Here is a 15,414-nt window from a genome sequence, read left to right as displayed (position 1 = left end):
GGGCTGCTCAGGGTGATGGGCTCCTGGCCAGCACAGCCATAAAAGCCACCAAGCTGTAGCCAGGAGCTGCTTTATGCCCTTTTATCTCCACATCAGCAGTGGGAGGCAGGAAGGGAAACAAGGAGCTGGCGGTGGTGCTGGCACTCGGCCGCGCTGTGCACACATCAGTGCTCAGGGAGCAAGGGACGATGCACAGGGCTCAATGCACACACACAGGGTTCCTGTGTTCCAGAGCAGCATTGGGTTCACTTCATGGGCTTCCTACCATATTAAACCCAAGCAGAGAGAGAAATTCCTTACAGACCTACCCTAAATACAACACACAACATAAACTCACCTTTCTCAATGGCAAAAGGGCAGCAGCATCAAGGAGCTCTTTGCAGCTCAGTTTTCCCTTCTCCAAGCAGCCAGCTCAACAAACCCTCAGCACAAAGGCATTGCCCAAGCAGGATGAGTGAGGTCCTTGCAGGAAGTGGGGCAATGGAAGCTGGGAGGGCAGCAGGTGCAGGGAGAGGGGAGGAAATGATGCTCAGCTGAAAGGGATCTGATGATGCCATTTTCCATGGGGTTTAAAGGGCCAGCAAAGAGGAAAGCATATAGAGGAAATGCCCATGAAAAGGCAGCTTATATTAAAGCCCCTGCAGTCAGACAGGGAGAAAGGTTATGGCTGGATAAAGTGGTGTGAGGGAAAGGGGTTTCTAGCCTGTTATGCCATCCCCATGATGGAAACAAGCATAAAACTATGACAACTGGATGGGAACACCATAGGGTACCCAGAGAAAGGATGGCAATGTCCCCTCTAAACCACAGAGCAGGTCACTCACACAGCATTGTAGGCACCAATGGATGCAGCTCCATCACAGCTCCTTAGGGATGTGGAGGATCCCTAAGGATAGGAGAGGTATCCATGGCAGGGGGGTGGAACTGGATGATCTTTAGGTCCTTTCTAACCCAAGCCTGATGTCCTCTTCCTCCCAGGGAGACACAGAGGGATGCAGATCTGCATCTGACCTGCTCCTACCCCTGTAATGATCTCATTCCAGCCCCTCTAATGACCCCAAGCTAAACCCCAAAGTGCATTTCATTACTGCCCTCCTCTTTTCCCTTCTCCTCAGCTGGGCGCGCAGCATCCTCTCCCTGCAGGTTCCCCATCCAGCTAATGGGAAGATGCGATAATGTTTGCCTGCTTCCCCGGGGGCGGTGGGAGGCACGGTGTAATTACAGGCTCACCAGCAGCCCGGGCACTGCAGATGGATGGGTGTTTGGGAAGTGCAGAGTGTTATTATTGTTATGACGAATGCGAGCGCTGCCTTCCATAAACAGGCTCCAGAGGAGGTGAAGCAGGCGGTAACAGCATAGGCAGGGCTCGTTCTGCTGCCTACACCATCGTTTCAGCCTTACACAAAGGTGGCCAGGAAGGGTGGCAGCAGCAGATCCTATCTCTGCCAGGGAAATGAGGCCTTTTAAAACCAGCTTTGGATTGGGCTATGAATTCAACCCAATTCATCCAGTACAAAGGTGCTCGCTGATGGTCCAGGACAATTGGGTGATGCTAAGGTTGTGTTAAAAGCAATACTCCCTTTAGTACTGTCCTGGCTCAAAGCAATGCTCCCTTTAGCATCTATACCATAACATGTAAGAAATCAGTCTAACAGCTTGTGGGGGCACCTTGCTATACAATAAAGCATCTCTGGACCACTCACCATGCATCTCTTTTGAAACCAGAGCTGCGTTTGACTACAAATATACCCCATTCCCCTCCAGTGGGTCCAGTGCAAAGACACTAGGAAATAACTCAGTTTATATGGTGAAAATCAGGATCCAGGACAACCACCCCAAAACTGGAGCTATTTACAAACATGGGTTTCTCCTAGCTAAAAGGAACATGCTTATTCCTGCTCCGGAAGTGAGCATCACCTGTGTTCTCCTACTTAACCACAGGCTGCATCCCTCCTCCTTGGCTGACCTCCATCCCTTGGGAAAGCATGTGCCCCAGAGCTGGAAAACAGATCAGGATCGCTATCCTGACAGTGCTGGGGTGTCTGCAGGAGCAGGGATTAATGAGGCTATACCAGACAGAGGGAAAAAGGCTTCTTGTGGCCCTGCAGTGACAAGGGACAAAGAAAACCTCGGGGTGAACGGGGGCAGCGGCTCCATTAGGAGCAGCTAAAAGAGCAGGGAAGGGTTGGATAAACCTCCTCCCACCTTCACAAGCAGGGAATGGGTCAGCCTCCCTGCGGTGGGAATAACCTCTGCTTTCAGCAAGGGCGGCTGCATGGGGAGCGCAGCCTCAGCCAGCATGGAGCACAGGGAAAGAGCCTTGCCTGGTGCTGCCCTCATGTGGAGATTTGATGGGAATAGGGATGTGGGGAGTGTTTTTCCAAGGGGAAAACGCAGGGATCCAGGCCTGCGAAACGAACCATCTCAGTGGTGGAAATAGAGGGAAGCTGGGGTCCAAGGTTAGGCTTCATAGCACTGTTACTAAGCAATAAGACCCTTATTCTGCAAGAGGCTCTGCACAAGGATGCTCAAGGAGGAGCTTTGCTTTCCCTGCCTGTAGCTGCTTTCCTCTTCAGTCACGAGCAAGCACAAGCCCAGCTGCCACCCATCCCTCCTGTGCCAGACATCAGGGAGGCTTCTGCACAGAGCATCCTTCCGGCCCCAGCGACGGGCTGCTGTTTATCCTATACATACATATATATATGCATCTTTTCCTCCTATTGAGGACATTTCCAGTCCCTTCCATTGCAAGGAATTAGCTGGCAAAGAAGGCTCAAACCAAAATGTGTGCCTGTTTCCTCTCACATTGCGTTATTCCCACTGGAAAACCATGAGGGTTTGTGAATGCCTGCTGCTTAGCATCTTGCAGTCCTTCAGGCTCTGCAGGTCTGAGAGATGGGTTTGTCGAAGCTGTTATCACACACTCTATGATTTCCAAGTCCTAAATGTAAGGATATCAGCTCAGTGGGGGGTTTATTTCCCATTTATTCGCTCTTTCAGCCTGTAAGTGGACAGGAGAACTACAAACAGCTCAATGTTCAATAGTTCAGTGCCTCCGTAATGAAACCTGCTTTGTGCACAACAGAGCCACAGCGGTGGTGCAAACCTGACATCAGCTCGCACTCCACGCTCTTCCTCTTCCTCCTTGGGGTGATGCCTTGCTCCAGAGGCGCATGGTCTCAGCCTGGGGGTGTCCCTGACTCCACGGACAGCAGGTCAAAGCCTCCATGCCCTTGGGAAAGTCGGGTGAAAAGGTGCCCTCCATCACTACAGGAGCACACATGGGATGAAGAGATCTTCTCACATCGAATTCCCATGCCTAACGTTGCGGCTGAAACCCAATGCTGGCTTAGAAAGGGTCAATATTGGGACATAGATGGAGGGCAGATCCCCTCTGCATGCTCAGTGTGCTCCCCAGCAGCAGAACGGTGCCGCTCTCCTTCCTCTCCCAAAGCAGGAATCCCCCATTGGCGTTGGGTTTTTGTCTTCTAGGCAGCACCTGGAGCAGGCGGCTGCTCCCCCTTCACTCTTCATCAGATGCACTCAAGAAGGTGGCTTGGGAGCTCGGGTCACGCTTCTGCTGCCGGACCCCGAGGCTGATGTAGGGCTCCCCACTGCCTGCCCTGCACCTCTGGATGCAGCTGGAACACATAAATCACTGTTAGCAGAACCCCCAGCCACTGCTCCTCACTGAATGCTCAAGGGAGCCCAACGCACTTGTACTGAATACAGAAGAGAAGAAACTATTATAGAGTCCCCAAGATGCTGTTTGGGTGGGAACTGAGGGGATTTTACTCTGTTCAGCATCTGTTTGCTTGCATAGACTACCCCATCTGTCACCCATGGAATCATGGAGTGCTTTGGGTTGGAAGGGACCTCAAAGCTCATCCAGTTCCATGACACAGGCAGGAACACCTTCCACTGGAGCAGCTTGCTCCCTGTGTCCAACCTGGCCTTGAGCACTGCCAGGGATGGGGCAGCCATAACTTGAGTTGGAAAAGACCTTGGAGATCAAGTCCAACCATGTCTCAGCAAACCATGCATCCCTTAGAGATCCACTGGCCATAGGAGCACCCCTGGAAGTGGGATAATGTCCCCTTCCCATCTGCTTGGAAAAGCCATGCTGGGGGCTGGTGCTGTTTTAGCCATCAGACAGTGCTGTCGTAGCTCAGTGACTGTCAACAGCTTTCAAACCCTTGCAAAGGAGGGGACAAAGCGTCAGGGAGCCCTGGTAATGCTTTGATTGCTCTGGTGAATCAGAGTTTGACTTCCAGCATAGCAAAACCACAGTGTGATTTCCAGGCCCAACTTCGGGGTCTCTGTTATTTGACTTCCCATTTGATGCCTGTGCCTCTTGCTGACACTGGTTTGCATTCTGCACGCTCAACACATCACGTGCACCCTTGGGGCTGTGCCCTGGAGCTTGCTGTAGCGAGGAGCTGCTTATCCAGCTCTTTGTACTCCAGGATGGGTTGGAGTACATCCGCATCCCGCTCCAGCCATCCGCATCCCTTCCTGCCCAAATCCCTGCCCCAGCCATACCAGTAAGCGAGAGCGTAGTTTATAGCCAGGATGGCCACGGCGGCTGCCCAGTGCCAGAAGAAGCACATGGTGAGGAACATGATGTTGCTGTGGTCCTTCTCATCCCACACTGGGCCTCCCCATGGCTGGAACAGCACGACACCGATCTGGGTGGAACAAGCAATGTTTTACCTTGGGGGGGGAAAGGAAACCAATGTATGTGCTTTGTGTCCATCTCTGTCATCACCATGATCCATGTGGTGATGGGAGGGACGTGGGTCCTGACCAGGATTGTGGAAGTGGACAGGGGAAGTCCAGCCTTGCAATGAGAGACCACATAAAGCAAGCCTGCTCCTGTGGTCTCTCTTACTCTGTACAATACCCACACCATTGTTGTCCCACTGCATTGCAAACTCCTATCCTTCCTTTAAAACTTCCCACTTTACAAGCTCATCCCAATCTGAATAAAGCCTGGTTTGAGTTAGGGCAGCTGAGAAAGGAGGGAGCTCACGTTTCTCTTTGGCACCTTAGCGTTGAGAGTGCTTCTCTCCCCCTGATCACTTTGCCTCTCCACCTCCTACCAAAGCAAGCAGTTGGCTGTATTTCATTGCTCGGTGGGGTTTGCATCTTTCCACTAAACCAGAGGGAGTGCTGCAGGGTGCATTAGGCACATTAAGCAATTAGGACTTGGTTGTTAGATCCTGGGAGCGCTCGCATGGGCTCTTCCCCCCCTGAGAAGCCATAAGCCAAGGCAAACAGCAACTTCAGCAGCAGCAGCCATCAGGGATGACCGGTGATAAGCACATTTTCATTGGGGGTTATGATCTATTTATGAAGCGAGCCTGGCATAAACCATCCTTCAGAGATGCGTGATCGATATGTGACGTGCGGCTTCTGCTCCCCTTTGCCTACTGCTCTCCTACCTCGCTGCCCTGCTCCATAAGAGAACCCACCTGCCAGAACCACGTTCCCTGGATGATGGTGGCCCCGGCTCTGAACATCTCCAGGACGATGTTGTCACGCAGGAAGACCTCCAGCATGGTGCTGCAGGCCCCTGCGAAGATGGCGATGAGGAGCAGGGAGTGGATGTGCTGGTCCAGCATAGGGCGGTGAAGGACGTGGTAATAAAAGAGACAACCTGCAAAATACCAGGTTAGAGTTAGTGACACCAACCATGACCACAGAGCCCTGCCAGGGAGAATCACCTGCCTGGATGGCAAATGGGGGCAGGCCACCATGAAAACAAGGCACTCCACGCAGCACCATCCCTTCGGGTCTCCTGGCATCCCACCATCCTTGAGGGATGCGATGCCCAACCATGAGCAACATGGGGACCAAAACCAGAGAACAGAGGTGGTTTCCTTCACCTCTTCAGATCACGCTTTCCTCATGGTCAGAGTCCTGCTGCATCCTGCTTTTCTACTGCTAAAACCTCACCGTGCTCTTCAGAGCTGTAGGCACAGATTTCCTTTTCTCATGTACCAAATGGTGCCTGTTGAGCTGCCCTTGCTGCTTGGAAAACCAGTGGGATGAGGGAAGGGAAGATAACAGGAGCAGTGCCTTCCTTAATGGGTTTTCTACGTAAGCAAGACCTTCATTTCCCAGTGCCTTTTGCCTGCGTGCTCCAAGAGGGGCCTGAAATCCTGACTTGTGTCTCACAAGACAGCCTGAAGACAAACTGATATCCATGATGGAATAAGTCACTTGAGTTTGCCACGTGCAATGCAAGCAGATGAGGGTGACAGTGCCTGCAGTGCAATTAATGGCTCTCAAGGGAGAACACAGGCACGCAAACAGCTCTGTAGATGGAAGATAAACGCAGCATCCTCCAGCCATTTATCATGGTGAGGAAACTCAGCCTGCTGCTTTGTGCCGCTGCCATCCCAGAAACCCCAAACCAAGCAAAGCCAGGACCTATTGATGCCCGTATTTCGCATCTTGCTCTCATAATACATCACCTACAGTATGTCCTATCTTCAGGGCGATATCTCAGCCTGGCAAGTTCTGATCCCTTTCTGACTCACCCTTCAGCATCCCTCCCCAAATGAAGCATCTCCTTGTACCAACCTTCAACAAACACAGCCACAGACAGCATGAGGCGATCCAGACCCAGTGGTACCACTGGGGAGAGGTAGGTGAAGACGTCCACCACCCCAGAGATGCCATAGAAGAGGTACATGGTAGTGTGCTGCCAGTTCATCAGCTTCACCCAGTCGTGGTTCTCCCCACTGTAGAGGTACAAGTGAGGACCATCCGGGACGAACTGCTCTGCCAGCATCCCTGCATGGACACAGGAGAGCATGCGGTCCTCATGCCTCATTTGCAATGATGGTTGACCTGACTCATTGCTGTTGGGGTGGCTCTGAAGCAAGAAGGGGTGGGTTTGCATGAAGGAGAAAGGACTGGATATCAAAATCAGGGCTGGCTTTATTAGTGGTAGCTCAGTTTGAAGAGGGACACGAGACTTGGCCTTTCCCTGTCAATCCCTACTAGAGATCAAGACAAGATGAACATCAAAGTCTCATCCTTCCACATGTAGTTTCTATGAGTAAAGGCTCCAGTTTGGGCATCACTCCTGGCTGGGAAGTTACCAGCATAGCCAGTAAAATATAACCCTTACCTATGAGAGCAAAGGTGATTTTGAGTCCCCCTTCGATGGCGTCCACACGCTTGAAGCAATAAATCCTGTGGGATTTCTTAGTTACTTTCTGGCTGAGATAATGCAGCGGGTATTTCACCGACCACCAGAGCCCAAAGAGCAGGAAGAAACTGCCTGGAAGCGCGTGGCCCTTGAAGTTTGCCATCCTGACAACCTCCTCTGTCTGCAAGGCAAAGGAAAAGCCATGCCGTGATGCAGCTGACACCAGTTCTTTGACATAGCAATGGGAAGAATGGGGCTTCCCTTCCAGGGTGGGCTTTTTAGCACCTCCTCCCATCCCTTCTTCTCTCCATGGAGCATCACTGAGCCGGGATTTGCCCCACGTGGAGGACAGGATCACACCCAAGCTAGGCAGGAGAGCCAGGGACCCGTTTCCTAGGGGAATTAGAGCTCCTGTTTGCCATTTGTTGCTTTGCTTAATTAGGAGGAGAATCTATTAACTATTAACTCTGTCCTGTGGGCTCCAGTGTACCTCTAGGGCCCTGCCTTGGTGCCCTCACAGGTCAGTTGTGTCAATGTGGTCAATTAGGATGTTTTAATTGACAGCAAAGGCTCTGCTGCCAGTGCCTAGGACTTCCCTCTCCATTTAGCAATGCCACAGCTTCTCTTTGCCAGTGCCTCTCCACCACTTATTCTGCATAAAGGACAAGTGGGGCATGAGGAGAACATGGCTTGTGCTGCTGGCCTTTGAGAGGCTTTGATTTGAAGTCAGGTTGTCCCAAGGACACCTTTGAAGCCCTGTGTGCAGATACCATCTCCCAGAGGAAGCTGTCCCTGGGCAGGCAAATGTGCCAGGTTAGATCAGACCTGCTAAAGCCCCTGGAGCCAACCTGCCCGAATGGAACTGGTTTAACCAAGCCACCTCATCCAACAGCTCACAGTGAGCAAACATTGCCTCCCCATGCAAACACCACCCCGGTGCATGCAGCGACACGCGGACAGGGCTCACGTCCTTGGGGCTGGTCGCAGGACACCTATGAGCTAGCACGGTGGGTTTCATGGCAATACATTTAGGAGGGGATTTAATCCAGGTGTGGAAAAAGCTGTGCATGGAAATGCTGTTCCCTCTCTAGCAGCTTTGCAGGCATGATTTAAAGGGAGGGATTTATTGACACTGGGTAATTAAACACAGAATCAAAGCAAGGCACCGGTCACCAGCACTGCCAGCACAGTCCAGTGCATTAACACAATAGGCTGTTTAGAACTTGGAAAGGAACAAGCAGGGAATCAGAGCATCCACCTGTATCCCTGTGGTGAAGGGAGCAGCATACATGAGCCAGGGAGATGGCTGGGACATTTCTGGTTGTGCAGAGAATCCCATCACATACACACTGGGATAACATCAGGACGAAGACTGAAAGCATAACTAAACCCATCCCAGAGTACCAAAGAAACCCTGCAGCCATATCAAGCCATATTAATGCCATAATTCCAACAATACTTAGTTATATATGCAACTCCATGATCTAGCTCCAGCAGTTTTATTTTTAGGCCATATTGGATGGGACCTGGTAGTTTCCCACGTGCGATTGATGCAGTCAAAATAGGATGATCTAAAGGATAAGGTCCTTTCCAACCCCAACCATTCTATAGTACATTGATCAATCAGAGCAGAGAAACTTACAGTCACTTACATGGAGAAGGAATAACCTGGCTGATGTGAGATGGGGTGAGCTCGGTGCAACAGCAGGGCCTGTTTTGGGGTTGCTGCCTTCTGTCCTGCCCGATGGCTCAGCAGCAGGAAGCAGGGAGGCTTATCTGGGACGCGTGACCAGCAAAACTATTCCTCCTGCTTCTCTTCCTCCTCTGGAAACACGCAAGAGGTGAGCACAGGGGGAAAACCCAAACACAACTGTTCTGTTTTCAACAACGAGTGCCCTGGAGCAAACAGCTCTCCTTTGGAGAAGGCTCCTGAAGGGGGGAGCTTAGAGCAGCTCCAGTGCCTAAAGGAGAAACCTGGAGAGGGGCTTTGGACAAGGGATGTAGGGACAGGACAAGGGGAATGGCTTGAACCTGCCAGAGAGGAGACTGAGCTGAGCTCTTAGGCAGAAGCTCTTCCCTGTGAGGGTGCTGAGGCGCTGGCACAGGGTGCCCAGAGGAGCTGTGGCTGCCCCATCCCTGGCAGTGCTCAAGGCCAGGTTGGACACAGGGGCTTGGAGCAAGCTGCTCCAGTGGAAGGTCCAGCTGATGCTGTGGCTTGGGAGCAGCACCCACCATTACAGAGCATCTCTGCGCAGCCTGACTTTCCCCTTCCCTCCTCATCCAACCTGTGTTTAATAACATGCCCACGTCCCTGCTGGCTTGTAATTAGCGCACTTTGCCCCCTGGTTATTACAATGCAGTGCACTGCACTGGCTTAATGATTTACTCTTTCATCTGCTCTTATCACCTCCCAAAGGAGCTGGTTTCCTCTTGGTTTATAACTCATGGACCCAACCACCCCGGGGGAGTGTTTGGAGCAGCAGGGAGGATGGAGAGGAGCCCAACTAGGCTTTAACCTCCTTTTACCCTACTGTGGCACCCACGTATAATCTGTTTCCACCTAAACCCTGGACCCTTTGAGTTTTCCAAAGGTCACATTTGCTCTAATAAGGGCTTTCTGGAAAGGTTTTATTGGCGCAGCGATAACGTCAGGGCATCACTTCTATTCTCCCCAGCCTGGAAATCACAGTTTAAAGTTCACCCTTGGAAACAGCTCCTGCTGTTAACCCTGCCCTTCAACCCCTGCAGATGAGGCAGCTTGGGCTCATCAGAGCTGCTTTGCTCACCATGGGACCTGCTGCTCCCTGGCTATGGGGTGACAGGGATGCTCCCCAGGGAAATGCTGACACAGCAGAGAAGGGAAATGCCTTGGCTTGCAATAAAGACAAAGGCTGAGGTGGGGAATGCCGCCGAGGCGTGGAGCTGGAAATAAGGAAGCGATTTCCAACCTTGTAGATGTGGTTTGGGTCTGCTCATAACCCCACAGCCTCAATACTCTACCTGGGGGGCTGAATGGAGAAGACAACATGGAGGGGAGATAACCACATCTCTGTGGGCAGAACGATGGCAGGGGAGACACCCAGGAGGTGTCAGGAGAGGCATTGCCTCCTGTTTCCGCTGCCGCACTCCATTACCAGCACTGTCTTCCTTGTCTGCAGAGGCGCTTGTAATCCTAGCAGCACTTCCATTATCTCCCTTGGGAGCTGCATCCCTAATGCATTAATGGCAGGCTAAAACCCCTCTCTGAGCATTTCATCCCATTATCATCGTTCTTCCTTCTATCACTGCCTCCATCTGCACCGGGGAGAGCTCACGGTGACACTGAGCAATCGTGGTCCTCATCGCTAATGCTCGCGAGCCCAACCACGTCTGCAAAAGCAGGAAAGCAGCTTTTCTGCCTCTAAAGGGTCCCCAGGGGCTTTAGACCTGGGTTAAAAACTATCAATCATCACCATTGGAGCCCATTAGGCTCAACTGCTGGGGGATATCTGAAGGACCACCAGGTCCCGACACCTGAGATAGCCCGAGCTAACCCAGATTCAAAGGCCATGGGGTGAAATCAACGTGGAAGTTCAACCTGGGACTAAAGCCTCACATTTGGGATGTTGGACCTGAGGTCCATTCAATAGACACAATGGACCCACCAGAAAAGAGACCGAAAAGCTGGTGATGGAAAGGTTATATCGCTCTCTGCCTGCTCTTTTATCCCTCTGCTTTGGACTATCCATCCTTACCCCTGTGCTGAGCCTCCCCATCGGGGAAGCAGCAAAAAGCAGCTCTGAGTTACAGCCCAGCAGGGAAAGCTGAGAAATAAGACAAATTGCCCAAAGCCATCTCGATTACAGGAGCAGGCACTTGGTCATCCTTTGGCTTCTCTTTATGACCTGCATTTGCTTAGTTGTGGCTTTAAGGCAACGAGACCTGACTAAAACTGATCTGCTTTGGGAAATGAACCATTTTTCTTTGCCTCTGTGTGGTGGCTGAGGGAATAAAGGGCTTTCTAGAGGTGGTGGGTACCATGGGACTCAGCACGCCGCGATGCGCGGTGATGGACTAGCCCTGACTCCTCCAACCCCTATTGCCTCACGAGTCCCGACATGAAGCAGTGACTCAAAACTGGCATTGCCACCACCAGCAATGAGGCAAAAATGGGCATTGTTCGAGGTCTCAGCCTAAAACTGTATTGCAATACAACGCGCTCCTCCCAACCGCCTTCGCCATCCCTCAAGGAAAACTGTCCAAGACAAGCGACCAAAGAACCCGTTTCCATTGCAGTGTTATCCCAGTTATACCCAGTTGTTCACCTTCAACACATCAGTGGAGTACTGCAGCTACCACTGTGTTTAATAGGGAGCTGTGGCTGCCAGACATGAACCTCTGCATGCGTTGCATGCCTCGGTGCGTGCATCGTGTGCCGCGTAGTGAGATGTTATTACCTGTTGTAACAACAACTAGGAGTAGGGAGGAGGAAAAAGCCTTTCCCTACAGCACCCTGGGACTCTTCATTCTGGGGCATTAAATGAGGCCTTTCTGGGCAGTTCTGCAGGGAGGGAGCTGCTGGTTGGGTGCCCGCAGCAGTGATTTGGGTTTAGCTTTTAGGCACAGCTTTTGCATGCGATTTGGTTGCGAGTGCCAAGGGCTAGGAGGGTTTTGGGGCCACTGCTTGGCCCCAGCCTGCCCCACGCTCCCCTCTGCCTGCCTTTATGCCCCACAGCGTTTGTTTTTCCACTTCCTCCTTGGCAATGCTGCTGCACGCTCAACAGGGCTGCCCCATCGCGTCCCATCACCGCAGGGGACAGCGGCAAACCCCCCTGTGCCCCATCCTATGGGCACCCCAGGGCACTGGGACACCCCATTGTGGTGGGTCCAGGAGAACAGAGCCTGCTCCCCATGACCCCAACAATTTGCTTTCCCATGGGGATGGGTGCAGGCTCACCCACCCCAACCCCTCTCCTCCTTCTCTATGGGGACAGGATGCCAGCTTTTGGGATCCCCCATCCTTACCCACCCAAAGGGCAGGCAGGTGGGTCCCCTCCTTTCCCAGCTATAAGGGGTGATTCCTATGGCTTCAGGTGGCTTTCTCCCCCCCTCCCCAGCCCCTTCCCAACATGAAACCCCCTCCCCACACCAGTCCTGGCCAACGGAGCCTTACCTGCACCGGTGATCCCGCTGCAGCACCTGCGCCCAGGTAGGCTGTGCTCCTCCCCTGCCTGCAAGACCTGCCTCCTCCCTGCCCGCCCTGGGTGCTGGCAGCCTCACAAACCCCACACGGATGGGAAGGGTCACCCCGGACACATCAATAACCCACACCCCTGCGCACACCGGGTGCTTTGATTTGCAGTTTTCTGCCCCAAAACTCATCCCTGACTTGAAGAACTGGCTTCCCCCCCCCAAAAAAAATCATTATTTTCTCCCATTTCATTGCAATGATTCAATCCCTTTCTGTCGACTGCCCCATCACCCACCTCCTGCAGGCTGTATGGGGCATCCTCCCCACCCCACATCCCCACATCCCTCGGCGCATCCCCAGCCACAAAACACTGCAAACCAGATTCATTTCCCCAAAGCGCTTTGTTTTCTGTGCTCCCCATGTCGGGATGGATGCGATGGATGCTCCTCCGGGGACCCCCTGCTCATCCTCCATATTCCAACCAGGAATTCTCATATCAGGCCTCTTATAAAACATAGTTTATTCCTAAGAATACTTCCCACTTTCATCCCCAGCCCTGCGAGTGCTTTATGATGTTAAATGATTAATCCCTAATTGTCCCCTTGGGACAGAGGTAAGGATTGTTATTGCAGAGCCCTCTGTGCCATAGCCCTGGGTTTAACTCACTTTCACAGAGCAGCTACTTACACCCCTTAAAACAAATACACCTGCAGCAGGGAATGGTAGCGAGGAAGCTGAATTTAGATGTTCCACGTGTATCCACCCTGGTTTGTAAATGACCCCATGGGCAGAAGCGCTGTTTGGCAATCTCGCCTTGCTCTTAGTGTTTTGATGTATTAAAAGCAAAGCTTTGTCCTGTTTAAACAGGTGGCTTCTTGTAAAAACAGTTATCCATTAATAGATCCATTCCGAGAGGTGGAAAGGAAGAAGCATCCCAAAGGCATCCTCTCGCCGCTGATGCTATCGGTGGTGGGGTTGGATGCCCAAACCAGGCGTGTTTATTCAGGTGGGGTGATTCAAGCATTCCAGAGGCAAAAGCCAAGCTGCAGGCATTCCTTGTCTCTAGTTAGGCAGTTCCTCCATTCAATTGGTCCTGGGAGCCTGTTGCCATTTTAACCTGTATCCCATAAGCCCTGGAATGCATTGGAATAACGATGCTTACATCAGAGGCTTTACCCACGAAACACACTATACCTGAAGCTGAGGTTGAGAAATAAATGGAAGGAAAACAAGCGGTGAAATGAAGGGAAATGAGGATTTATTTAACCGGGGAATTGCTGCCTCTCTGTGCAAGCCCATGGAAATACACAAATGCAAAAGAAACACCAAAAACACCACCCTGAAATCTCAGCCGTTACTTGCGGGACCTGCTACACGAACCCCACAGCTCCTCTCGCCTGCAAAGGTTGAGGTTTGGGCTAAAACCTGCTCTTTTTGGCTAAATCCGACTCTGAAATGGGAGTTTGCTGCCACCGAGTGCTCTGCTCGTGGTGTACCAGGAAATCTGCACCATCAGATGTTTGCAGAACCAAACCACAGGGGGTGTGTGGGGCCATGGATCTTACTATAAGGAAACAAACCAGCTCTCTATGGCTATTCACTGTAGTAAAGCCCATCCCTGAGTGTTGGGTAAACAGAACCCAGCCTCAGCAAAATGTCTCACTTCCCATGCTCCAGAGCGACCATATTATTGGGAATAACACACCAATAAACCAAAGCAGTCTCTAATTTATAGCTCCATCTTCACCTTAAGCCCTTGCAATTGCTTAAACAGCCTGGAAATCACATATAAAGCCTATAACTCACCAACCACAGGCACTGGGCTACCATTGGAGATGGGTCACCACGCTGCACCGCACACCCAGCCAAAACAGCCAGCATAGGGCTCAAGTCCTGCTCATCACCTTTTCTATGACTTATTGCATCAAATCAGCCCTGGAAAACACCCACATTTCCTGTTTCTAGGAATTCTGAGGCCTCAAAAAGGTGTTTTGTGTCCAGCCCGTCTCTATTTTCCACCTCTTGCTGCCTGTTTTCTCCCTGCCTATCCCATGTGGAATTGCAGCCCTAAACCTGCCCATAGGACCTCTGAGAGCAAACAGCAGCCTGCAGCATCCTCATGCTGACATGCCAATGCAGTGAGCAGGAAAACAGGAGTTTGCTGCTCTGGGAAACACCTCAGGATGCCCTGTGGAAAGAGAGTATGTTCTTTGGTACCTGCAGTCTCCAAGGATGCAGCATTAGATACAGGCCGGAGGATGCAGGAGGATGGATGGAGCAATGCATGATTATGATTGAGAATTGCTCCGCTTTAATCGCTCGGAGGAATGGGAGGAATGATGGAATGTCAGAGGCAGGAAATCAGTTCCCTTGCTTTCCTGTGCTGGCAGGGAGGATGGGTGAAAGAGCCATGAGCTGCACAGCTTGCCTGCAACTGGAGAGCTGCCTGGCACACTTACCCAGACACAGAGATTTATATGGTCCCTCACTGGGCTATCAATGTGCTTTACAGCCAAGGTAATGAATTACACCTCGGTTTCCTTTCCCCCATCCTGCATCCATGCATGGGAGTGTATGAAACCTGTCCAGATAAGTGGGTGCTCAACGTAGCACCCACCACAGGCAATATATCTGTGGCAATATGGCTGCATGCTTCATGCTCCCATAGATGCAGCAGCTCTGTCCCATCATCATTCCTGGTACCCAGGGAGAGACCCCTTCAAAGCATCCTCCCATCGGCTGAGCCCTTACCTGTCATATGCAGCCAGATTTGCAGTGATGATGAAGTACCTTGCAGGACGGGAAGAGGCAGAGATCTGCTCCAAGTTATCACCAGCACCATTTACTGCTCCTTTTGGGCAGCTTTAGTCCTCAGACAGGGCGCGATGGGGGGTGAAAAGAGCCCCTGGGAGGCACAAACTGGGAATTAGCAAAGGAGATGGAGAAGGACTCATTAAACCCTGCTCAAAATGTGGTCTTCTGCTTGCAAACACCCTGTTCCTTCACAAAGACATCGAGGACTGAGGTTTCCAGATGGCAAAATGAGGAGGTGAATCAATCTGGTACAGCACATCTGCAGCTG

At 51.8% G+C, this 15,414-nt stretch overlaps 2 protein-coding genes across 2 annotated transcripts in view; one reads left to right on the top strand and one right to left on the bottom strand.

The window, feature by feature from the left end:
• The window catches only part of ZBTB44 (zinc finger and BTB domain containing 44), a 398,215-nt gene that overhangs the window by 203,656 nt on the left and 179,145 nt on the right, over positions 1-15,414 (top strand). The gene's annotated exons all lie outside the window — the stretch shown is intronic.
• Positions 3,506-12,523, bottom strand: LOC133220458 (transmembrane protein 45B-like). The gene is given in 7 exon segments (XM_061368608.1): positions 3,506-3,641; positions 4,543-4,688; positions 5,475-5,659; positions 6,589-6,801; positions 7,142-7,343; positions 12,315-12,413; positions 12,416-12,523. Coding segments are annotated over 7 exon segments (1,071 nt in total). The 3' UTR covers positions 3,506-3,523.

Source organism: Neopsephotus bourkii, unplaced genomic scaffold, assembly GCF_033783945.1.
Source record: "Neopsephotus bourkii isolate Nb327-2 ecotype Australia unplaced genomic scaffold, CSIRO-AGI_Nbou_v1 NB_1433, whole genome shotgun sequence".
Lineage (NCBI taxonomy): Eukaryota > Metazoa > Chordata > Aves > Psittaciformes > Psittacidae > Neopsephotus > Neopsephotus bourkii.
This window is presented reverse-complemented; position numbering and strand designations above follow the sequence as displayed.